At 43.0% G+C, this 25,583-nt stretch overlaps 2 protein-coding genes across 6 annotated transcripts in view; one reads left to right on the plus strand and one right to left on the minus strand.

Annotated features, from left to right (window-relative positions):
- The window catches only part of ATP8B1 (ATPase phospholipid transporting 8B1), a 42,349-nt gene extending 41,665 nt beyond the window's left edge, over positions 1–684 (minus strand). For 2 of the 4 annotated variants that reach the window (XR_008744836.1, XR_008744835.1), the window contains exon 1: positions 549–684. The gene's annotated coding sequence lies outside the window, so the exon portion shown is untranslated. The remainder of the gene's footprint in view (positions 1–548) is intronic. The other 2 variants (XR_008744834.1, XM_055791271.1) reach the window with 2 other exon arrangements.
- Positions 595–24,586, plus strand: LOC114013707 (anthrax toxin receptor-like). 2 transcript variants are annotated; one of them, XM_055791272.1, is made up of 3 exons: positions 595–893; positions 2,004–2,075; positions 23,889–24,586. In XM_055791272.1, exons 1-3 carry the CDS (start codon positions 595–597, stop codon positions 23,893–23,895), a joined length of 378 nt encoding a protein of 125 aa, XP_055647247.1. In that variant the 3' UTR covers positions 23,896–24,586. The 2 variants fall into 2 exon arrangements, 1 of the variants encoding a protein (XP_055647247.1); XR_003556846.2 differs by lacking the exons at positions 595–893; positions 2,004–2,075 and adding an exon at positions 20,045–20,207.
- The last annotated feature ends 997 nt before the right edge of the window (positions 24,587–25,583 follow it).

A 25,583-nucleotide genomic window follows, 5' to 3' on the forward strand; every position in this document is an offset into this window, starting at 1 on the left:
TTTAAATATTCATCGCGCTATTGGATCGCCACAGTCCGGCGGAAAAAGAGCTCCCCCGGCCCCCAGCCCCGCCCCGTGAGGCGCAGCTACCGCCGCCTTCACACCCCGGGCCGCGCATCGAGGGGCCTTCAGCCCTCCCAGCAAAACGCGGCGGGCTCAGGCCGAGAAGGTGATGTTTCGAGGGGGGAAGCCGTTCTAAGGCCACCCCGGGGTCGGCTCTGACCCCTCCTGTGGCAGCGGGGGCGGTTCGTGACCGAGCTCTGCCCCAGAGCCCCGGGCCCGCCGAGCGCTCCTCGGGGGCGGCCGTACCCGCTGGAGGCCGCCCCCTCCCCGGTTCCGCTAGCGCCCCGGCCCGGCCCACCCGCGCTCCCCGGCGCTGCACCCCGCGTGGCCGGACTTTGCTACCGGCGCGGAGGCTAGAGGGCGCGGGGCAGCCCCGCAGGTGCCGCCCGCAGCCCCCGAGTCTCGGCAGGAGCCACCCTGCGGAGCCTCCGCCGCCCCTCGCCGGGAGCTCCCGACCCCGGCCCCTGCCCGCCCACCGGCAGCACCTGTGGGCGCGGGTCCCGGCGCTGCTCGCTCGTTCAGGGCCCCCTCATGCCTCCGACGGCCCCGCGCCCGCCCGGCCTCCCCGCGGGAGCAGCCGCCAGACCGGACAAACGGGTTTCCCCGGCTCGCCGGGCAGGCCCCGCCGCGCAGGAGGAGGGGAGGGGCCGCGCCGGCCCCGGCCCGGTCCCTATGCCTGGCCCTAGCCCCGGCCTAACCGGCCCGCGGGAGGGAAGGTGGCGGCGGGACCCTCTCCTGCTGGGGCCGCGGCTCCGGTTACCCGGCGAGGCGGCGCCGTCGCCGCCGCCTCTCCCCGCCCGGCCGAGCAGCGTCGGTCGATGCCGCGGCAGGTGAGGGGCGGGAGGCGGCGGGTGACCGGGCCAGGAGCAGCCCCCGCGCCTCCCCCCCCCCTCCGCCCGCTCGGGCAGCCTGCGCGCGGGCAGCCTCGCCTCAGCGGCGCTCACACGAAGCGCGCGGGGGGGAGCGGGGTGGGCGGCTGGGCCTGAGGGCCAGAGAGCTGGATCCTGAGGTGTCGCTGGCGGTAACGAAGATCGAATGGGAATCGTTGTCCCAGGCACAGACCTGTCGTCGGGCCCCTTCCAGCCGTATACCGCTCAGCGGGGCTGCGCCGGCTCTGCCCCTCCACCTGTACCTGCGCTGGCATTACGCGGTGGCTGTTCTCTCACCCGGAGGTGACACGAGTGCTTCAACAGCTGCAGGTTTCCCTCGGGTGATGCGGTGCTCGGGGCCACATCACCCTGAAGGCCGGGGGGGCGGTGGCTGGACCCACTGTGGGGGGAAGAGGACACAGCCCCAGGCTCTGGCCCTGCCACCCCAGTAGGCTGCATTTCCGCGCTGAGGCAGCCAGGCCCTGGCGCCATTGCTCACCACCATGGTGACAGCTGACAGAAGCCAACACTGTACCGACAAGGTCTGGGGCAACAGTTACCACCGTCTGCTTGTCACCCTGCCACAGGTGGGAGAAGCAGTCTGTCTGGCACGACGCCGTCCCAGGGCACCAGGCCCTGCAGGGTGCTCAGGTGGGCCCCACGCACAGCCCAGGCCGGAGGCAGCAGGTGCCCAGGCCAGGGGCAGTGGGTGCCGGCACCCAGCAGGCACAGCTCTTGCAATAGGAGGGACCTCCCTTGTGCTGTTTTAAGTGACGGGATGACCCTATCCCATCTTCATTACCAGGACTTTATGGTGTTACAGAGAAAACTTTTTGTAAGAGGTACAGGATTGTAACCTTTTGGCATTCGTAAGAGCTGAGAAAGGACTTCTGGTTTGTTAAGGAGTGATTGGAGAGTTGGAGGGTGCTCAGTGTTGTCAGTACTTGAAAGCAATAGTTTTGCTTATTAGCTAATGAATAAAGTGGTTATTTGTAGGGCTGGCAATAGGGCAATTCTGCTGTAATGCTGTATCTATTTGCAATCTTCTTCACTCTATTTTTCTTCTTTCAGGCTGCAGCGAAATACATGTGAACATCTCGGGAGTAATGGCAACTCATCAAATGAATGTGACAGGCTCCAACTGTAAGTTTTAATTAGTGAAGTTTCTTAAGCCTTAGTGTGCAGTGCTGCTGTAGTTGGATGCTAGTTCCCATGACCTGAAATCCAGACCCTGAGAGGTTTTGCTAGTTTGTTTGTAACCTGGGTTTGTTGATTGGGTCACCCTGTCTCAAAGGCTTTCACATTACCGTTTTGCTGCTGCACACACGTGCACGGCCAGACACACATGTGCCCTGTGTCTGCATTCACGTGGCAGCCCTCGCAGCTGTCCCGGTTGCAGGAAGTGTCTGGGAGCGAACAGCACCAGCGGCCTCATCCTGGTGAGGCCTCCATGTACTCTGGTACATGGAATAGAGAGTCAGGAAAGTATTTAGAAATGGAGTTTAATGGAAATTCAGGACAGAACGTGCTGATTGGGCAGTTCTTCACCAGACCATCTGGATCCCTCCCTTCTTCACCCCTGGTTCTTCCCCTGACTATCCCACCCTGTGCTATTCCCAAAGGCTCATCTCTGCATCCCGTAATGCATCTCGTGCCCCTGAGGCAGCAGCCCGTGCCACTCTGTATGGCTATGGTGACCACTGTGATGGGTGTCACCTCCAGACCTCAGGGCTGGTAGCTCTGCAGTGACAGCCCTGGCAAGGCAAAGGCTCTGTTTCTCTGGCTGAGTCATTTGGGTGCGCCCATCCCCAGTGCCCTGTGCACCATTTTGTGTGGGGAAATGTGGTTTTTTTTAGGGCATAACCTAAGAGGAGGAGCTAACCCCCACCCCACAAATGCCATGGGCATACCAGGACCCAAGGGCAGTTTTGAAGTAGTGCAGATTTGAGCCAAGAAGTGAACGTTTGGGCCCAGGTATTAGGAATGGTGGCGTTAGGAAGGGCAGTTTGTGAAGCTGCTGACGGTAGCCTGCACCAGTCTGTAGCAGGAAGAATTGCCTAGACTTTTTATTGTTTTCCAGAAGTGTGTTTCCTGCAGCGCAGTTATAAAAATTTTAAAAGTTTAATACATAGCCCAGCTTAGAGCAAAATACTCGCTAAGTGTTCCTAAATAATAAAGAAATATTTTAAAAATTATTATGAAATTTTTGCATGTACTTTTATTCACAAATAATGCAGTTTATGGCAAGTGAAATGCAGATATGTTTACTGATCTGATTAAATAGAAAAAATGGAACATTAGCTATCTCTTAAAGTGATGATGGGATCAGTAACATGAGCCAAATGCTCTAGCGTTTAACATGCTCCTTCTGCAATAATGCTTTCCATTTTTTGCTCAGTGCCCAGCTACTGAAGTTAAACATCTGCTTCTGTAATGTTTTCTTTCTAAACCAGCCCAGCTTCTTTATTTTCTTTTAAATGAAACTTATTTTTTTATTTGACCTTATTTGTACAAGTGAAACCTCAAAAACTTGACTGAAATTGTTTCACTGCATTCTATTCCTGGTTTTTTTTTTGCAACACCTATCCTGGCAGACCGGTTTTTGAATCTATGTACACTAATAGAAATTGAGACAAATCTACCTGCATCCGCAGTGCTGTATCTTGTTAAAGACAAGGTAAAAGCTGCTTGCGATGGTATCATAATACCTGTTTGTGATGTTTGGATCTGTTCATGTTATGGGTGCCTGTTTCTTCAGTGGTTTGTGTTACTAGTGTTGATGTGTTCTGCAGCAGCTACAGTCACTTCACTGTGAGAACTCCTAGGCAGAGAACCAAGTTGTATCCCCGGGCACTGTGACCAGATTGTGATTTTGTCCTGCTGATGTGATGACTGGGGAGCTTTGAGTGTGTACACAGGCGGCTGCTGCTGCTGCTGCACATAGTTGTCTCCACTCTCACATCCTAGGTACACAGCACCATCTCCTTACTGTCAGTGCCTTGCTCACAAGCAGCAAAAGTCCTGTGCTATCACAGTGAATTGCATTAAGGAGATTTATGAGGCTGAAAAAGCACTTAGGTTTTTTGCTGGGTAAAATTTCACCAGAGCTGGTTCCCTTGTCCAGGTTCTTCAGATTATCTGTGAACTCAAGTGTTTGCATTGCAGGGAGCAGAGAGTGGCATGGTGGTGGAGGAAAATGGTTGGGGAAGGTGCTCAAAATTGGAAAGAAGTGACATAATTTGGGCAGCAATTCTGGTTTAAATGCACTCTTGAGTATTTGGGGTCTTTGCTGTGTTGTTAGTTTGCATGATTCGTGTTAATTTCTCCTCAAGAACCAGCTGCTGTTTCCCAACTTGATTTCTTGCCCACAGAAGGTAGCGTCAAATTGGCAACTAACGTTTTCAGGAATTTTCAACATTGTTATCCATTTTAAAACCAATATCCACCTGCCTCTTGGGTTGAAACTCTGCAGGTTGATCAAACATACTGAAATGAAAAGCTTCTTCATACACCAGAGTATTTTGCTAATGCAAAATCCTCTTGTCTTTCAGTCAGTAAGGAGGAAACATAATTCCCTGGAAGGCATCTGGTTTGCTCCCCTTTCTGCAGACCCCCTCCTGAAGAGGACATTATCCATGTTTCAACATGGTGGCGTTCAGGTGACTGTGTCCAGGAAATAGTTTCCATCTGGCTGTAGCGATACCAGCACCTGATCTGTTGCACCTTTGTTACTCAAGTCATATTATGAAACTGAGTGAGAAAGACTACAGTAGAATATCTTCTATTCTTGAAATAATTTCTATCTTAACATACACTCTTAGTTTGGCATAACACTGGTCTTTTATTATTGAACAGGTACACAAGATGGGGGTGAGGTGGGGGGAGAAAAATAAAAAGCTTGGTATCTTGCAGTTTTTAATCAATACACCATCATACGATCATATCTTTTGATCCCTTGCTGCAGGCTTAACTAAGAACAGTGTGTTTGATCATTATATATGGGGGAACGTGGCTGAGGTTAACACTGTTTAGCTATTCATTCATGAGTAGCTGTTGCAGAAATAGAATCTGCCCACTTGTGGATGCTGCTCTATAATAAAAGTGATCTTTGTTTTGGACTGATAGATAGGTAAGAGATTGCTTAGTTTATTTTTCAGTAGCAACAGTACTCTTATTTTCCTGTGCCAGAAAGTCTTGTTCAAATACACTTTTTTTTCCTAGACTGTGATGACCTAAATGGGATGTTGGATTCCAAAGCTGTGTCTTTCAGTACCTTTCTCTTTTACTACCTGCCTCAAATTCCTCACACAGGAATAAAAACAAAGTTAGTTAAAATAGTAACATTTTGGCTTAACAAAGCAGCAGAGGTTTACTTATGCCTTTGACCATTCCATTTCTGTCCAGGAAATTAATTCATGTCCAGGGCTGAATATTTGGTTTCTCTATCAGTTTTCAGTAGGTAGCTGTATGCACAGCTAGGTTTGCATGATGCCCTTTCAGGAAGAAGTTTTATTAGAGAAAAAGTCCCCTTAACAGTGATTAATTGCTATAGCAGTGACTAATGGCCCAGTCCAAATATTATCTTTTACACTTAGCAAAGTACTGGGTCGTGCTTGAGGAACATGCAGTAGCCATTCTGTAAGTCGCAGGCATGATGGAGGAACTTCCGCTGCTGCCACTCACAGAGCCTGATCTCAGTCAGTCCCAGCAAATACCCCCAATTCTATTTCTGAATTTTTCTCCTGTATACTTCCTCACTCCCCCTTATTCCTTGGTCTCATCTTTCACTCGGGACCCTTTGCCCTGGAATAGCAATGTGCTCTAGTCCAAAATATGGTAATTTCTGCACTGTTGCACTTTCCCTCTTTCCCTCCCTCTCCTCCTGTTTGTCCCATTTTGTCAGTGTTTGGGACTCACTGTGTCAGAGCTGAAATTTTCTGGGACACAGGAGGACTTGGAACAGAAGTGGTTGTTGGGTAGCCTCTCCTTGCTGCCCACCCAATGGAAACACAAGCCCCATCACTGTCCCCAAGTTGCTGCATGTTTTGGCACACAGCATGTCCCCAGCCCTGCTGTACTTCTGCTTCCTCATCAGCCTGCTGCTCCACTCTTCACCAGAGCATATGGGAAGGGGAGCACAGGAGATGTGGGGGCATTCTGCGAAAGGATGTACTCCTCTGTAACGAACCTGCATATCCTTCGTCCTGCTGCACAAAGCCTTGCGAAAGGAGCTGCTGTCATCTGAAGAAGTTAACCCTGACACCTGTTAATCCCTGGTGGATGCAAAGCAAGTTTGTTTTTAATAAACATAATCACTTAGAGATGAGCAAACTGAAAACAAGCACAGCCATGGTAATGTTTTGAATCTGCCAGGCAGGCTATTATTTTTCCCATCAATCTGCAGATTTCTGTGCAACCCCTAAGGTGAATATGAAGCTGCATGACCCGAGTTTGTTTGGTTTTGTTGTATTCCTCATCACCAGAATGTTTTAGAACTTTAGACGTTGTTTCTTTTTTGAGAAGTGGGGATTGTAGCTACATTTTGCATAGGGAAAAAAAACGCCACAACTTAATTTCTTTTTCAACTAATGCTAGCAGTTTGTGGCTAAACTTGAAATTGCACCCAAAACCCTCTGAGTATTGCTTTAGTCTCTCAAAACCAAAAGCTATCTTTTATTTTGATCATCAATACAGTCCTTTTCAAAATGACCTGTATAAAGTAAGTGTATAGTATTAAAATAGCAACTCTAGGTTAATCAATTTTAACTTTGTTTTTTTTTTTAAAGCAGTGAGCAAATAAATTTAAATGATGGAGCACGTGTCAAGGCAGGGTTCAGTTTTGCTAATAATTAATTGTTCAAAAATACCAATGGGCACTTGATTTGAACCTAACAATAGTTGTTCCTGTGTAGCAAGGGTTACACATATCAGTAATTATGTATTTAAGCGGTTCTGTAACACATATTTATTCACAATATTACTTGAATCGTTTTCTCATATTCACAAAACAGGGAATGATGTGGCTTTTCTTTCTATTAGTATATATAACTCCATTTTTGAAACCTGCTGTTCAGCTAGAAAAGCTCTTTTGGGGGACTGAGAATGGCAGGGGTATTAAACACACAACAAAGTAAGGTCATCCCAGCATGTTCTCAGTTTACTTTGGCTGGGTTTATTAAACAAAGACCAACTGTAAGTTTGTGAAATGACCAATTATTTCTGTGCCAGACTTCATCTTTGAAGACAGATATCTTGCCACGTTCTGGGAAGGATGAGGTCCCCACGCTTTGTAGACATCCTACAGGGCCCTGGCCAGGATGGTATCCACGTACAGCTATAGGTGCCTGTGATGATGTGGCTTGAAGCCTTTTGAATTTGCAGTTTGAAGCCTTTCTGATTCACAAGCTGTGCTGTAAAAGCAATCCTCTCCCTGTTCATTTTTCCATTGGTTACTTTACCAATAAACTCAAACAGGGAGAGAAGTTCTCAACATCTTTTAGCTAATCTGAAAGCAAAAGTTATTTAGGTGCTAATTTTGAAAATTATTAATTTGAGGAAAGGGTGGATGCTAGAACTTCTACAGTTTGTAAAGACAGGAAGTAAATTGTGACAACACAGTATGCTAAAATTGATTTAAAATATTCCTGATGTAGATGAAGTTGGCTGTAGTGTATTTTTTCAAATATGTGAATTGTTATTCACTGTGACCATTCTTCATAAAAGCTTCATGGAAAGACAGGGGTTTTTGTATGCAATGATTACATGCAAAATGCATGGGTTTGGGCCTGCCTTTTTTTTTTTTTTTTTTTTTTTTTTTAACTCAGGTCTGTTCAGGTAACTTTACTAAGAAATTTCTACTCTTGGATTGTATTTTGCAAATGGCTAACATCCAGCCATGGCAGAGATTCAAGCTGAATCGTAAGACACACTTTGCAATGGCACGAGTGAGCACCAGACCCTCCTAAGTGATGCAGTCATAAACATAAAAAATATAATTTTATCCATCCTGTAATAATGGTAACTTTACGAGTCTAATACTCAAGGCTATAAGGAAAAAGAAGGCTTGTACAGAGAGGTAACATCTTCTTTTATAGTGACTTATGTATTGGAACTTATGACATTGGACTTATGACATTGGAAGTATGGTCAACTTTTGGGGTACATAAGCCCTTCCCTCTGTTCTGAAACAAAAGACTGCAGGCTAAGTGCCGTGTGGGGACAATTTACAGGGCTTACCTGAACTATGCAAATCATGTATTAGACTGAGAGTGAGTGTTCCTAACCTGTAGTTAGTTTGGTGTTTGCTGCTTTTCTTACAGCTCTGAATGCAGGTTTGAGAGCCCCAAAGTAGCCTGTCTCCTTGTACTATATATTTTTTACATATAACTATTTTTCTCCTCCTCCTCACTTCAGGTTGCATTGGTTAATAACTTGGTGGATTGAAGCATAAGATAGGCAGCGTTTAACCATTTGTTACTTAGAGCTAAAGTTGGAAGTGAGGCATTTGTAAGATTTACAATTTTTTGCTTCTTTTTGCCTTTTTTTTTTTTTCATGATTTAAATTAAAACCTTTCAGACAAAATTGATAGATTAGAGGTCTTCCTAGGTTAAAGCCCTGTTTCAGTGTCAAAGAGGCTAAGTCCCGATCTTTTAGTGCTTCAGCACTGGAAGATACAGTAGCCTAAACTCAGTATTTAAAAGTGAAGGAACCAACACATCAATCGCAGACGGAACTCTAGAGGGAGTTCTCAGGGCCTAAGAATACCCATGCCTTCATGTCTCTTCACATTAGTCATGTGATTTCAGATGGAATATTAGTCATGAAAATCAGGAAAAGGGGTGGTTTTGTTTTGTGCTAGAACCTTAAAATTCTTGTAATAACAGAATAGTCTGAAGTTTTGCAAGGTTTTTAGTGTGGGTTTTTTTTTTTTTTTCCTCTGCAGCTTGATACTGTAAAAATGAAAGTGTCATTAACAGGATGAGCATGGAGACTTTTCTAAAGTAACTTATAATGCATGGACTCAGTAATCTAGCAGAATACAGAGCAGGTATTCCTAACCCTTGCTTGGTCACAGGTGACTTGTGTCCTTGTAATACAGGTTTCTTCATGAAGGTCATCTCTGCATAGAAATATTTTCCTGCCTGCTGTTTTGCACTTGTTAGGGGTAGCTCTGCTTTAAATGAGCTATCCTTTCCAATTTGATCATTAATTAGCAGTGTTGGGGTTAGTGGAGCTCAGCAGGGAATTCCACCAAGATGGAGTGCCTGCTGAACTGTGCTGAGAGCACCTCGTTATTCCCTGTTTTAATGGATGTTCTCTTGTATCATGCTTATACACATAAAGAAGTCCTAATGCAATTTTCGTGGTGTAGTTGTAGAGATGTGGAGAAAGTTTGCTCCCTGCAGCAGAAATAGAAGGCTTATGCTTCATTACTAGCTTGGTAGCTGTTGCTTATTTTTTAATTTAAATTAAATTTATTATCAATTCAGTAATTGATTTATTAATTTATTAATTGAATGTAGTCAGTGTATTTATTAATTGAAATACAGGATACTTGATAACCATATCAGAACACAATTTCCTGCTCTGGCTGCAGGAACTGGACACCTGAAGGTTTCAATTAGATGATGTACAGATCTCCATTTCCTTTGTGCAGATGTTGTAGCACAGCTGTGACCTGCTTCACAGCTGTAATCCTGCACAGGGTGGAGTCTTCCACGGAGCAGAGTTCACATATTACTTCTCTGTGTTATGTGCTGCAGTAGGTTAGGAGATCCAAATACAAGGCGTTTTTCTTGGCAAGCACTGGTACTGGAGCTGTGTGAGACCCCACTGCCTCCTCGGTTTTGCAGTATCTGTGAATATCTTTCTTGAGCATTTGAGTAGTTCCACAGGTGGTGCCAGTGGAAGGTCACCCATCATGATTCCAGCTTTGCTAGTAACGTATGTCAGCATTAGTAACGTATGTGAAGACTCAGTGGTAAGAGACTGTAGTATAAACTATAGTATAGCAGCTTTGCAAGAGAGATTAAGATAATAGTGGGCTCAATTTATAACTGTAAATTGTAAATCCATTGTAAAGAACAAAATTAATTTCCAACTCCAACTATTAAAAAAAAATTGTTTCTTACACATTTCCTTTTCTGTGAGCCATCAACTATATACATACGGATTTTATAAAGTCTCTGTTTCTGTAGAGAAAACCTTTCTGCAATCAAGCAAGCTAGTGATGTTTTATGTGAGGAGATCAACTTTTTTCCCCAAGTGATCTAGTTGTAAAATCTAAGGGCTTGTAAATTTCAGATGGAATATTAGTCATGAAAATCAAGAAAAGGGGTGGTTTTGTTTTGTGCCAGAACATTAAAAATTGTTGTAATAACAGAATAGTCTGAAGTTTTGCAAGGTTTTTCATGTGGTTTATTTTTTTTTCCTCCCAGCTTGATACTGTAAAAAATTACTAATTGTAAAAAATAGGGCTTAATGTTTCTAGCAGATACAAAAGGAACCCTTGACTCCATCTGTTTTCTAAATCTATGATGATATTGTTGGCTTTTAAAGCAAATAATGTTTATTCTTACCTCCAAAAACTATACAAAATATTTGAGATTTGTTTACATAAACCACAAACAAAAGAATAAATAGGAAGGTGATTTTTACACAGGGAAAGAAATGTGTGATTCAAAATCACTTGTTTCTCTGCATTTTACGTACTAATGCTTTTCTAAAACAAATCGGGATTTTAACAAGAAAAAAAAAAAGGGAGAAAGAAAAGGCTCAACATATAACTACATATTCATCTATCCAAGTAAAGCATTGTACAAGGGAACGGTGAGATGTCAGCCCTGCAAAGCGTAGCCTGGCATCTTCCATTTTGGCGAGCCGCCGCATCAGGGCCGGCGTTCCTCCTCCCTGCGGCCGATAGATGGGGAACCACACCACTGAATGGCTGCTTACCCAGCGGCCGGGCGCTGCTGGCGGCCTGCAGTTTCGGAGGTTGCTGCAGTTTGTTAGGGAGCATTCTTTGCTCTAAAGGCAAGGTTACACGGCCCTTTCACCGGACCGTAACTCTGCAGCTTCCTTACGCAGGAGGTTATGCTGCTTTTCCCACCAGTGTCTGCTAGGTCTTGCTGTTTCCTTTATAATGGTGGCAGCGTTCGTGCATCTGTGCAATGAGCTGGATCTGCAGAATGACAGGGCTGAAAACTAATTTGATCTCTCCATGCCAAGAGAAAAGCTTCATCTTCAGCTGGATCAGTTGCCTAATAGGGATTATCACAGGGCTAGGTGAGGGGTGGCCCCATTGTAAAGAGTGGTAGGAACGAGCAGAGGCAAGAAGAGGGAAGGTGGGACCACCCATTCTAGCAGCAGCTTTGATTTATGCAAAATAAAATTGTTTTTTCTTGAATGAGTGGGTCAACTGAGATGATGTGTCAAAATTTAGTCCTCTGGAACTGGATTTGCAGTATGATCCTATTGTTGTGTTAAGTAATTTTGGAAAATAATGGTTATTTGTCTTGGAGGTTTTTATGGACTCAATTTTAAGCCATGTAGAAGAAACCAGACTTTTCAGGGGACAGGTACTGAACCACCTGGAGATTCAGTCTCACTAAGTACAGGCTTGAGCAAAATAACTAAAACTCAACACGGCTGCCTTTGTTGCACACTTTTGAGAATCTTGACTGTGAAGTTTTAAAATAATGCTTTTAAAGCATTAGATATATTTACTGTTACTTAAGATCAGTTCAGGAAGCAGAAAGGCATGAAATCCTGCACGATTTGGATAAATGACAGACATACATTCAGCTGTTGCCATGCTGTGTGAGTTACTGAAGTCTGAAATTACAAATTATGTTGGTTTCAATGATAAATTCAGAACAGCAGAACACACTCATACTCTCACAGAAATATTTGGAAATGAAGGACTCTTGGGTAAGAGCGAGGAACTGAAAAGCAAGTGACCTGATTCCTGTGCCTGTTTGCATCATGTTTCTTTTCTGAAATGGGGAATTTGCCAGTGACCACCATTAGGATTTCACTCTGTGACAGCATGCCAGCCAATAGGATTGTCATTGTGCAAAGAGAAAGATAAGCGAAATAGGGCCTTCTCCTTGTGCCAGCAGCATTAAACTGCTCCAGAGATAGGCAGGCATTTGTTTGTTACTCCTGCACCTTGGTGGGACCTGGTTTGGACCTTTGTGGGTTTTGTCTTGCAGGTTTATAAGTCAATACCTAATACAGTTTTCACAGAAAGCAGTTTCTTCCCACCACCACCCCCTGAAGAGCTGAAATGATTTAGTCCTGGAGCCATCCAAGTGTTTAAGCACTTCATTCCTACTCAGGTTCCCATTTGATATTTCAGTGGGAAACTGAGTTTTGCTAACAAATCTGGGCATTTACTGTGTGAAGCAGTCTAAGGCCCATTCCACATGCATGGTCTGCGTGGCCCCTGCCTTGTGCAAGTGCCACTGTTTGTTTAGCTGGGTTCAATAAGGAAAAGGTGTGAATACAGTAGTCTTGTGTTACAGACTTCAGGGTTTCCCCTAGGCCTTAGATTTTCTTGCAGAAGTGGTCCCTGGACCCTTTGGAAAACTGAAATTTTACCATCACTGTACACTTAGGAAGTCTGTCTTTTTTGGGTCTTTTTACCATAGAAGGATTTTTTTCTATTTTTTTTTCTCCCTGTGAGTCTGTTTCCACAAATCAAAATTCAGTAATTTCTGACTGTCACTTTTCTTTTCTGCAATCTGTATGACAAGCTGTCTTTTATGATTTTGATGTGTCTTTCCTGAAGGGAGCATTATTCTTGTTTAGCTTACGCGTAATGTATTTCATTGTTCATCTCTGAGCAATTGTTTTTGTATATTATTGATTTTGTGACTTGCATTGTTGAATGCACAAAACTGTGCGCATTTTGGGTAATTTGCTGCTTTCATACTTTCTGAGAGAAGGTCATGTATGTTGGCTTGACTGAAGCGGCAACAAAAAGCTGCTGTTATTTTATGTACCTTACAAAGGGAATCCGTCTTGTGCTTCCCTGCAGCTACTGTTGGAGGCAGTTCTATGATCAGAAATGACTGTAACATTATTCATAGAGTCCTTTGTGCTGGTTTACTTAGAACTGTTATCCCAGATAGTATGCATGGGTTATTAGTGTACTCCTGACTTGCTGGCCTGCTGGAAAGATGGGAAAAACTAGTTCACCTGGCAATTCTAGCAATAAGTCTATGAAAATTCACTGTAACAAGGGAGTCCCCCAGGGGGGAAAAAACGGTACTAAAGCAATAATACCACTTACAAATTCAACATATTGTGCAAACATTAAATAATCTTTTAAGCAATTCCAAGAGAGATGTTCTAGTAAAGTAATTTCAGTGACTTAAATGCTGTTGCACTCTCTGGCAGGCATTGAATATGATTATGAGGAAGAAAGTAAGAATACCAAGGAGAAATCATTGTGGCTGCAGGCCATGCATCCAGATGCTTTTAATGGATTATTATGTCATGGACTTGTACCCTACAATTGCTCGCTTGCCACGCGGTCTGGCATGTCTGCACAGGCTACCACAGTTTTAAGACATAAAAGTAATAATAGGTTATCTGGATTTTTTTCCCTTTCTATTTCAAGAATAGTTTGTATGGAGAACATCCAGCACTGTGTGATAAATGGTATCTTCATAGAGATTTCTAGCAAGGGTTCCCTGGACATGTAGGCCACAGGCAACAGTTAAGGAACCGTACAGAGCTATACTCGTGACCAGCCTGTGTTTGTGCTACTGCAGGGCAGCCTCAGGTGCTGCAGTTGTCCCCACACAGCTCAGCTCTGGGACTGGATCTGCCATTGTCTCTAGCATCCACAGTATTTATCCATCACATAGCAGCATATCTCTGTTTTACCAGAGACATGCCATGTGAAAGTGAGTCAGTTTGTTTGTTTTTAAGAAAAGTTACTGCTTTTAGCAGCCTCTCAAAAGTCATTTTATGTAACATTTTCATGAGTGGGCATGACTATATATATATATTTTAGAGGCATTACAATAAAGTGGCCACATATGTTATTTCCAAAAAAACTGTCACGGCATCCTTCTTCTTTTCCTGTCTTATAGCTAAGAGGAAAGTATTCCATAAAAGAAATCACACAGCAGAGCTCATGTTAAGTGCCCTGAGCTGTGGGAAGGATTGGTTTAAAACAGAACGGGAGAGGAGAAGTTGTACTTGCCAACCAGGTGTGCTAATAATAGTTGGGACCTTAGGGTGCTCTCCTCACCGTTGTAACTCTTAGCCCATCCTTTTAGACCTGGAAGAACTTGGACTGTAACATCTGGGCTTGTCACCGTTCTCCTGTGTGTTGAAGGTGTTGTTGGAGCCTTCGTACACAGTGCTGCAGCGCGGTATCTTTTACAACTGGCTCATTTTTATGTTCTCTCTGGACCCTGGAATTTTTCTGGTGCTCTTAAACTGCAAAGCAGAGTGTAATTAGTGGTGTAATAAATGAGAGTTCATTCATTATTATCAGACAGATATCTACACAGTAAAAATGTATCCCCCTTTGGTTTATTTGGTTTTGGTATTTTTATAGGCATTTGGAGTAAGTTCAAGACTTAATATGCAGAGAAGCATGAGCTAACTAGAAATACATTCACTCATACTACTATTAGCTCCCTTACTTCTTAAAATGGCTGATTTATAATGATAGAGGTTGATAGCATTAATTCGATTAAACTCCCAAAGCAAGCAAAGTAGAAATGCCTAAGCACTGGATTGCTGGTGTATGTGATTTATGCTCTATGTGTGGTGTTCTATAAAAATGTCAGCAATTTTAATGTAGACACATCTGCATTAAATTTTTGCAGTTTCTCTAAAAGTGCTGCTATTTGGACCAAAAAATATTCAATAATATATTTGTATTATATGTATGCACCCACATAAATGTGCATTCTCTTTCTCTCATTGCTGATTTGCATAAATACAGTGTCTTGGAAATAGGCCCTTTTATTCCAAGTTTCACGGGAGGAAGCATGTAATTATTAGATTTGGTGAGTTAGCATCTATTGACTTAGCTTGCTTCAAAATCAGATTTATTTTAATTATTTCAGCTATTGCTGCTGCTTAACTAAACCGGTCTGTCTCTGGTACGTAGCCCATCATCTGGGATGCTTGCTGGGGGATGGCATTTAGAAGCAACATGTTTAGCTCTATCTGAAGTGTACTACGGCTTTCAAACTGTAAAGGTGTGGCCATCAAAGCATAAAAATATGATTGAGGAAAATAACTTCAGGAGACAGGGAGCCTAGAAAAGAAAGAGGTGGAAGAACAATGGGGGTAATGTGGTGGGAAATAAAAGTGAGGGAATGACTCAAGTGGAAAAGAAAAAAGAAAGGAGAGAAGTGGAGAAGGCAGCAGTTCATGCTCTGGGACCAGTGGTCTTGGGGACAAAGGGGATGACTGAGTTTGGGGAATGCAAAGATCAGAGGTGGCATGAGGGCTCAGGAAGGACATTGCTTACAGAGGTGGAAAGAACACCAGCTGCAGGCATTTTCACCAGGCACAGATTTGCAGGCAGGCGTGTGGAATGGAGACTGTGCCGCTATCACCTGCTGCCACCGCAGCACCCGTGCCCTCACGGCTGCTCAGCCATCTGCCGCGGCCCCACTTGCTTGTCTGAGTGCGAGACCTTTTGTCCTTTTTTGCATAGATTCGCTGTAAAAAGTGGGAAGCACCCAGAGCAGCTAGGGCCAGCTGGCATGTCTGGGTGTTCCTGGCAGGGCCAAGGTGGATGGTATCTCTGCACTGGTGAAATGTGTGGTGTTCCTGGGGCGAGAAACATACTTCACCACTGCCTTGCTATAAGATGATGTCAAGAAAACTTATTTTATTCCTGAGTTTTTATTCAATTACAATTTTAAAGAAGGAGGAGAGTTGGGGGTGTGTGTCACTCTGTTTGCTTTGAGGCTGGAGAGCTTTTGCTGAGGTGCTTGTAATGGGTGGGCAAAACCACACTTCAAAAAATCTTTTATTTTAAAAACCCCAATATAGTTATTTAAGATAATTAAAAAACCAGTTCATATAACTGAGAGATAGAAAATTATAGGTATAGTATATATCGATAGTACAATGGCTGATTAAAAACCAGGCAGAACCACACAGAAATCTGTGCTGAGTATGTAAAGATGTATAGCCATCTACAGAGTCATATGTACCTAAATTTTTGACAGTGCAGAAGACTCTACCTTAACTGATGTCTTTTTCCTTTCTCTACTAATCCTCCTCCCACTCAGCAAGAAAATTATCTGCAAAGGCTTACACAAGTGTTACATTATAAGACTTATTCAAGAATAATTTAACACACCTCGGGAGAACTATTCCTGACTCTTGCTTGGGTAGGTTGAGAATCAGGTTCCCTGTAGTGTTCAACTTGTATCCTCGGATAATCAAAAAGTTTAGGTTCTGCTTGACACTGGCAGATTCATGTTGCCTGCAGGTAGGATTTTACCTAACAGAGTCCTCCCCGGTCATGTGTTTCTTTCCCAGGAATTGGAATTGTTAGTTAAGGCTCCACTTCTTTAGTGATGCTGGCTAGCTGGTGACCCTGTCGTGCTGCTGGAAGGCCTTGGAGCTGCAAGTCACTGGAAATAAACATTAAGGAAATAATGGCATAAACATTTCATGTGTATCTTACTATTTTCTATTCTTTTAGCGGCATACAAATGGCGACAATCTTGCTTTCAGAATTACTGCAGATGACCGCAGTCTCAGCAGAGAAGCTCTGAACAGCCTGACTTGAGTGGATTGATATGCCCTGTCCCCAGCTTCCTTCTGCCAGATGTTACCATCCCCATAAGTGTCAGCAGAAAAGACTGTTCAGAATTTAAAAAACAGAGAAGCAAAAATGTTTCTCTGGTACAGAAATGCAAACCTGCTGAACCTTAGATAGTTTAAGACTTAGTATTTCTAATGGATTTGTAGGTCTTCCTTGCTGATGAAGATTTATCTACAGATCTTTCAATGTCAGAGGAGTTCGCTCTTCTGAGGGTTGTTTGAGTCAACAGGGTATGTGATCCCCTCCCTGAATAGAGTGTCCTACCCTTGGCATTATCTGCTGCCTGGAGGGTCTTCTGGCAAGAAGAGGTATCAGTCACTGCTTTCTTATGGCTCTTCTTTCAAGCACACCAGATGGAGATGAATATAGAAATGCCAGGAGAACAGTCTCCACATGATGTTTAGCCAGTCAGGACTGAATTTCATCTGGAAAGATCAACATCCCAAGTCATGAACTGCTTTTCAAACAGAGCTGACACTGTCTCTCCTCTGGCACACAATGTTTCATTCTTGAAAATACCAGACCAGTTTTAGTTCTCCTGGGTGTTTAGTTTTACTGCATTAACATTGGTACCACAGGGAGTGCTAACCAGACTCAAGAATAGGAACTGATTAGTTAAAGGTACAGTGCTTTAATACTTTATGTTACTTCACAAGGACTGCTAAGCTTGTTGTCCCAGGTCTGCTCAGCTTTTGCTTTTTCCTGTGCCCTTGGTGGTGGAAGGAAATAAAGGCTTTATCGCAGGTGTTATCTGTGGTGGAGTTTACCCCCCACCCCCGGCCCTGTATTTTGCATTACATCTTACCACCACCCTGGCTGGGACATCTGTGGATCCCAAGTGGCTGCACAAGTAAGCTAAAGTTTGTCTCCTCTTAGCAAAGCAATAAAAGCTGGCCTAAGCTTGTTTATCACTCTCCACAGCTTACAATTTCATAATTAAGCTTCCTGCTTATATCACTAAACTCAAATGGGTGATAATTCCATGTACTGATCAGGACCTTGTTCATCGGTGGATGCTTCGTCTTCCACTGTCTTGTGCAGATGTTTTGGTGTGCTGAATGTAATAACATTATGTATCCACTCACCTCTCTGCACACTTGTCTTCCCTTACGTGCACATCTGACTGTTCTCTATGTGTAGACATTTCCTGGGGAGACCGCCTTGGGTTGTGTGGAGGTATAGCTGTGGTCTGAAAAGCAGACCTTAACGTTTCTGGTGAAATTGTGTACACAGACTCTGCAAATTCTAAAGAACTGGAGAGGGGAACACTTTCTTTTACTTTACTATCATCATCCTTTACTATACCTCACTATCCTGTACTTCTTAATTGAATCTGCAGAGGAGAAAAGGGCATTCAAATCCAGTCTGAAAATATTTACATGAGATCCTGCAAGGCTTTGAGGGTAGCGCTGAGCTGCAGAAACACCTCCCCCAGTTTTCCATTGGAAATGTTATGTCCCAAGCTAGCAGCATAAATACCTAGAGCAGCATGAATAAGTAAAAATGAATGGAAATGCTTTATCTGTCAAAAGATAACTTGTAGTTTTGTTTTGTTTCTGAACTAGGAGAAAACGCTTGTAGGGGGAGCCCCAGTAACCATTCTGCATTTGGAAACAAGAGAGCTGGGCAGCACAGTCCTGGAATGAAATACCTCACTGCTCTGCCAAAAACTGATTGGGCAGAAAGTCCTGACTTGCTTCAAAGCCAAATGTTTACAAAGAGAAGGACAAGGAGAAGGATTAGCCTATGCAGGAGCTTTTCGGCAAGGTGTGATAGAGGTGATTTGGTTTAGCCAAGCAGCCCATTTGAAATCTCCCCTTGTAAGCTGTGCTTCTGCCACCTCTGCTGTCTTTCCTGGGAGCCACATCAAAGGTGTTTGGCTTTGCAGGCTGTTCTTGTACTTGCTCAGGCACAAACCTGTCCTTTAGCTCTGCTCCTGCCCTTCCCAGCCCTTCCCCCAGTCCTTACTGGTGTTAGGCTGGCAACATCACCCTGCCTCACATTCGAGCTGAATTTTTTGGGTGCTTCGTTTCTCCAGCACTGCTTGTTCCACCACAAGTTTTGTGATGGCCAAAACTCGACTTGCTCATGATGCCCTTGCAGCTACTGTATTTCTTTAAACTTACATAGGTTATTATTTTAGTAGGCTTGATTGTAATCTTAGTCTTATTTCCAGGTAAGATAAGGAATGTGCTCCTGTAACACTGGTAATACTTACCAGAAGATACTTGCAAGAATCTGCAGCATTTCTACTCTTGTCTTTGCAGGATAGAGAAATGTTTCCCTGGCTGCATACACACAGCCCAGAGTCAGCAGGGGCACCACCAGTGAATGAGGGCTAAGCAGAACTTGGCTGAGAGGCGTAAGGTCTCAATCGATATGGCTAATGCTGCTGCAACAGATGCTGCTGCTTCTGCTGCCAGCAGAAAGCTACTGCTTTGATGTTGCACGTTGTTAGGTCAAGGATTGAGTTGCCAGCACAAGGGGCTTACAGGCTAGGAAAATTAATTTCAGTTTCAAAAGTCTTTCAGTCAGAGAAAGTGCTTGGTTATTAATGAGTCCTCCATGGCTCTACAACTCTGAAGAAGGATATTGGGAAACTATAAATATGGAATGAAATACTGAATTACTTTAATTTCTATGGAGGCAATATTCTGAAATGAGAAGTGAAATACCCACTAAAGCACGTAAGAAAGGAAGTAAAATTTCCCTCTGCCCAAATTCTGTATTTTTCTAAAAATTCAGTGATTTCCTTAGCAGCGTAGGGGAGCTAAGAGCAGCTTAGGCCCACAATGTATTTAATACAGGATTGCATTTTGAAATGCTGTGGTTTGCAGAGCAGTGGTGGTCTGTGAGACCATGGCTAGTTTGGTGATCTAGGAAGAAAATGGAGTTGTCTATCAGGCCAAGAAGTTTAGGAGATGCTATAAAGAAGTGTAATCTCACACAAATAAATAGGTAGTGTAGATAAGGATTTAAGTCAGGAGAAAACATCAGAGGTTTTACATAATCTGGTTTTGGCCATTTTTTTGTTTGCCACACTCCCTGTTTGGTTTATTAAGAAAGAAATGTCCTTGAGTGTAATTCAGAGGTTGGATGGATAGAACTGATTCAGAGTCTGAATTTGCTCTGCTTGTTACGAAGAGCTTGTTTCTCAGTGGGCTGACATCCGAGCCTGGTCTTGGCCCACCCCATTCTTGTGACCCTGCCCAGCCATCCCGGGCTGTGTCTGTACACGTGGGCTTCACTTAAAAAGAAAGATCATTTATATCATTCCCTATTTTGCAGGCATGTTTAGGAGAAAAACATCCCTCTGAGGTAGACAAATAGCAAACTACTGAGGAGGCAAAACCAAGTCCAGCAGAAAGCCATTCTGTATTCTGGAGAGCTGATTTCAGTGAAGCATGAGACCTGTGGGACAGTGGCAAGATCCTGAAAAACTGAAACTGTCTGGCACGTAAGTATGACCCATGCAAATTCCTCCTTTTTCAGGGTGAGGCTTTTCAAAATAATTTCAGTTTTTACGCTTTGCACAATATTTAATGCCACTCTTATACTTTATTGTATTTTGCACACATTTGGAGCCTGTGTAACCACTCAAACTCACATCCATGCATCAGCTGTGTGACTCACTCGTTAAACATTACTTAACCCACAAAGTTGAATATTGATTTTGCGTAACATGTCTCTGGCAGAGAGTGTTATTTGCAGAAATTTTTGTGTGAATTAGAAGAATCTGGGATACCCTTTGTAGACTTGTTTCATGCTTCAGTGTTTGACTCACGACTCTCTAATCTGGTATAATCTTCATGGCTTTATGTACCTCTCACCCACCCACATCTCAGATTTGTTTCCTCCTACTCACCCTTTTGCTCACTACACTCCTCCCAGTTCTCCTTTAACTAATCTCTTCATCTCATTTTCCTCTTGTCTGTTTTGTTCATTCCCTCTTCTTCCCTTGGCTCTGGTGCTTGGAGTGTCTAGCTCGTAGGATGCTTGGCCAAGGGTCCAATGTGGACTTTACAACCAAGGGTAAAGTGCCTTTCTGGGCTTCTTGAAAGACTTACTCTGAATACTTCTACGAGTATTTTATACTGTTACTCCTTATCCTATGCCAGAACTCCCTCATAATGTTAATCCTAAGTAGCAAGGCTTCTAGCTGGCTTTTGTCAGCCCTAAGGATATACTTACAGAACAATGTAGGTAATAGTGATTGTTATGACAGCTATCAGCAGATACCCCTGTGATACATACTTCCAAAGTGCTTATTTCTCATGTGCATAAAATGCTTGCAGTCGAGAAAACATGCTGTTGTGTAAAGTTGTTCAGTGATGGTAGCTCTTGGAAAAGGAGCTCGTGAGTCATCAGTGAGGTCCATTAAGGCTCCTAATGTACAGTTGCTCTCTTGGAACAAGGAATTAGTGTAATTGCCTTCTGCTTATGGTACATAAAAAGTCTGTTTTAGAGTGTAACCCATGTCTGTATCCCCTTTATTGAGAAACTAGCCTACAAACTCTGGAATTCAGCTACTGAGCAGAAGTATCATTCTGGTGCTGGAATATGATCCTTGTGAAGGATGAAGCTAAAGTAAAAAATTTTTAGGCAGATACATCTAAGTAAGCAATGTATCAAAACTGGTTGTACCTTATAGTCAAAACCTGGAAAAGCTGAATATAATAAGAAATATTTTGCATTTTTAAGATGCATTCCATAATGTAATCTAACATTAAAAAAGGTGTGTAATCTTGTAGCAAAATGCATACAAGTTTAAATATGGAATCAAAATTTGTGGCAGGTCTTTATAAAGGATACTAAAATAGTAAAAAGAAGGGGGTTTAGTTAATTATTAGAAGGTTCTGAATCTGTTTTGAAGAGGGATCCTGCTTCTCACAAATCAACTTCATCTCCAATTTCTGAGGAAAGGTATTTTTTCATAGTAGATTTGTGACCAGAGCTGTGTTGATAACACAGGGACGTTTTAGCTGTTGCTGAGCAGTGCTTGCACAGCATCAGGTCTTCTCTGCTTCTCACCCTGCCTCACCAGCCAGCAGGCTGTGGGGCACCAGGGGCTGGGAGGGGACAGAGCTGTGACAGCTGACCCCACTGACGAAGGGGTGTCCCAGACCATATGACATAGTGCTCAGCAATAAAAGCTGGGGAGGAAGGAGGGAGGGGTGTCTAGAGTGATGTTTGTCTTCCCCAGTCACCGTGAAGCATGATGGAGCCCTGCTGTCCTGGGGCTGGCCGATAGCCTGCCTGCGATGGGAAGGAGTGAAGGAATTCTTCCTTTTGCTTTGCTTGCATGTGCAGCTTGTGCTTTACCTGTTAAACTGCGTTTATCTGAACCTGCCAGTTTTCTCAGTTTCACCCATCCGCTTCTCCTCCATCCTGCTGGAGGGGAGTGAGCAAAGAGCTTGGGGGGCTGAGCAGCCCGCCAGTGTTAACGCACAACACACACCTCCCACTGCAGCACACACATAGTGCTGTGTGCTGGCCCAGCTCCACATTCATTCATATATATTTTTGCTATAATCTCATTAACATGCAGACGTTCAGACTGCATTTATGGCTGATATTATTGATAATACATAAATGCATTTGCAGCTTGAGTTTAAGTTAGACAGACTGAGAAAACAGACAGAAAATATTTCAGATCTGTTTTATATGTAATTGATTTCATGGTATGCATCCCAGTTTCCTCAGCCTGCAAATGAACTGTTTATGAAGATAATTCAATTAATGTACAGATGACTGATTAATTTTCATACTGCAATCACACTAATGAAAATTCTATCAGAATACTTAGAGGTTTCTTTTACATTCTAAAATATTATTTCTGCATTATTCATTGCAACAGTATTCCCATGTTTTAAGATTATTTGGGAAGTTCATTTAATAAATTGTGCTATTACGATGTTCTTTGGTTGAATGCACAGAAATTCTTAAAAGCAATTCAAAACTTAATGGAACCAAACAGCTCATTAAACACTAATATCTAAATGCCTCTGCTTGAGCTGATGGGATTTATGCCACATCCTGACAATCACTTTGTGGGACTGGAGCCTGATCTTCCATCGTTTCCAGAGTGACGCTATTATTTTATGTGCCCAAGGATCTGCCAGGGTCTCCAGGCTAGCTTGCTGCAGCCAGGCATTAGAGAAATCAGGTGACTTGCTTATTAAAAAACTGCTTTCTTATAGCTAGGAGATGACTAAACCCTTCAGTTTCACAAAACCAAACCAAAACAAAACAGAATACCAAAAAACCAAAACATCAACGTAAGAACAATTGTTCTTCTTTTAATGTAGCATGTTTGATTCAAGGACAGGTATTTTCTGAAAGATTTTATTTGGGACATTACCTGGAGGAAACCAGAAAAGGTCACTTTTTTCCAAATCTTCATAGCCCTGTATTAATATACTTGGAAGTGTGTTTAGGAGCAATGAGGGCACACCTGGCTAACTTGTGTTTGTCAATGTTGCTGCTTTTTCTGGTAGTGGGATGAGGGATGTTGGCTTCCATGAGATCTCCTGGGCTGCTCCAAGCCTTAGCACCACTGTGAGACAGGGCAGATAATGGCTTTGAGGGAAGAAACAACTGTATGATCCTTCATTTAAAAAAAGTAATCCTTTTATTGTTTTCTTGGACTTCAGTAAAATTAGTTCCTGTTTACACCAGTTTGAAATCTGAATGGAGTCCTCAGGCTTTCTCAGATTGTTTACTTCTTTACAGGCAGCAGCTGAACCTACAAATCCAAGAACTACAGTAAGAGGTGTGTCAGTTGGTCTTAGATGGCTGAGATAGAAAACAGAGAAAAGGTTGGTTTCTCCATGACGTAGAAAACCAAACATCAGAAACTGTAGGCAATGCTAATCAAGATTTGCATTTCTATGTCAGGCTTTTCACCTGAAGACCTCCATGTGCCTTGGAAATGCTCCAGAGCCTCTGTTAGTATTGTCTTAATTTATATACACCAAATGAAGGCACAGAAATTGTAAAGGTCATTGCTGCTGTTGAGAGAGGGAGATCAAACCTCTCTCTTTATGACAGGGAAAAAGATGATGGGGCTGAAATTTATTGACATAACCCCTTGAAGTAGTTTGCGTGTTACTAATTGTATGTTTGTCACATTCTAAAGGGTCTAAAAAGTCATGGTTTTGAGGATTACTGCTGCTTATCTTGAAACTTCAGGCATGATCAGGCAGCATTGTGACTCTGCTGTGAGGGTACAAAAGATTGTGGAAAAGATGCATTTTGACTGACCTGCCTTGAATTCTACTAAAAGCAAATGCCTGCAGTCGTCTGAATTTGAGGTAAGTAAATGAATTCTCCTTTATAAAGATGACATTAAAAAAGTAGGGATAGCCCTAATAATGTATCTCATTATTAACAGAAACTGGCATGCATTAGGAGGAGGATTGGATGATCTAATCAGTCTTTCCTAGCTTCAACTTGAGTATTTTCCCCATCAGTCTCTACATTTCTCACAGAAGTACCAATATAATCTACATTCCTCAGTAGACTGCCTGCACTGACAAAGTGGGAAACAACATTTCTAATCAGTTAATGTAATGGTCTTAAAATGGTGTGTGTGTGTTTGTGCACATGTGTGCAAAATTTCAGTTCGGTCACAGGCAATTGTAAACAGTTCATCAAAAGACTAGATGGAAATGGCTGTAATATTTCTAATTACTGGATCTGTAACAGCTACAACCTAAGATGAAAAATCAGATAAACGTACACAAGACTTGCAGAAAATCCCAAAAGATAAATCAAGAAATACATGACTGAATATTTATGTTGACCTAACCTGGATTTTTCCTAGAAACAGTGCAGCTCAGTGTGAGTGACAACAAAAGCTGGAACCACATGAGTGAACAATACGGTCACTACTATTTGTAAATGATAGTTGTGTTGCCCTTCAGGCAGTGATGAGATACAAATCCTTTTAGCAAATCCCTGTTTCACCAGGAGGCTGTTTGCCTCATGGCTGTTGACCAGGACTTTCCTTCTGTTGTGGTTTGCAGCAGTGTGATTGCAGCTCCTCTCTGGCTTCATCATCACAATGCAGATCATGTCACTTTCTTGGCAGAGCATATGTAGTTGGCCTTTATTAAATGTGGAATGTTGAATATGCATGCACGTGCTCTGTAATTACTGAACACCGCTTTGTACTGCTTGGTATAAGTGAGTTGGCATGCTGCTACAGGCCACTCCTATCATTAAGCACCCTGATTCTCTGAGCGTCTGTCTACATGCACGGATGCCCAACAACACCTCTTCATCTGATGTTAGCAATAAACCTAACTGGCTGGTACTAAGGGGCAGTTCTGCTATAAAAAAGCTCTTAAAATCAAGAATTTCGGTGGTTGTAAATAGGTTGTAAAAGCCAGTTGAATTGATTTTGATTAAGAAAATAATATAAGACGCTAAAATATACATAAGTCTCCTGAGTTACGTCAATAGGATCTCATGTAACAGTGCATGAGTGATTGTATTTAGCTTTCATGTTGGCGTAGTTATAAAGTAGAATTTTTGAACATCCCTCTCCTTTGTGATTTGCTTGTAATGCTAGTTTATTTTAACAAAATGGAAGAGGTAAGAAAGACAAACCAGATACATATGTATGTAATGCCTAGAAGAGTTCAGGAACCTTAGCACAGTGTTGTAGGTCTGGTCTCCTTTAAGAAGAATACAGGCTGAGTGCAATGGTGAGGAGCAGGGGTGTGCTGAGTGTCTGCCACTGCAGTGTGGCATCTTTTCACCTCAGCATAATGGGCCTTTTTGAAATGTATGCACTAATAATTAATGATGGAGACAAGATAAAAGGCTT

This window comes from Falco peregrinus, chromosome Z (assembly GCF_023634155.1).
Source record: "Falco peregrinus isolate bFalPer1 chromosome Z, bFalPer1.pri, whole genome shotgun sequence".
In the NCBI taxonomy this organism is placed as follows: Eukaryota; Metazoa; Chordata; class Aves; order Falconiformes; family Falconidae; genus Falco; species Falco peregrinus.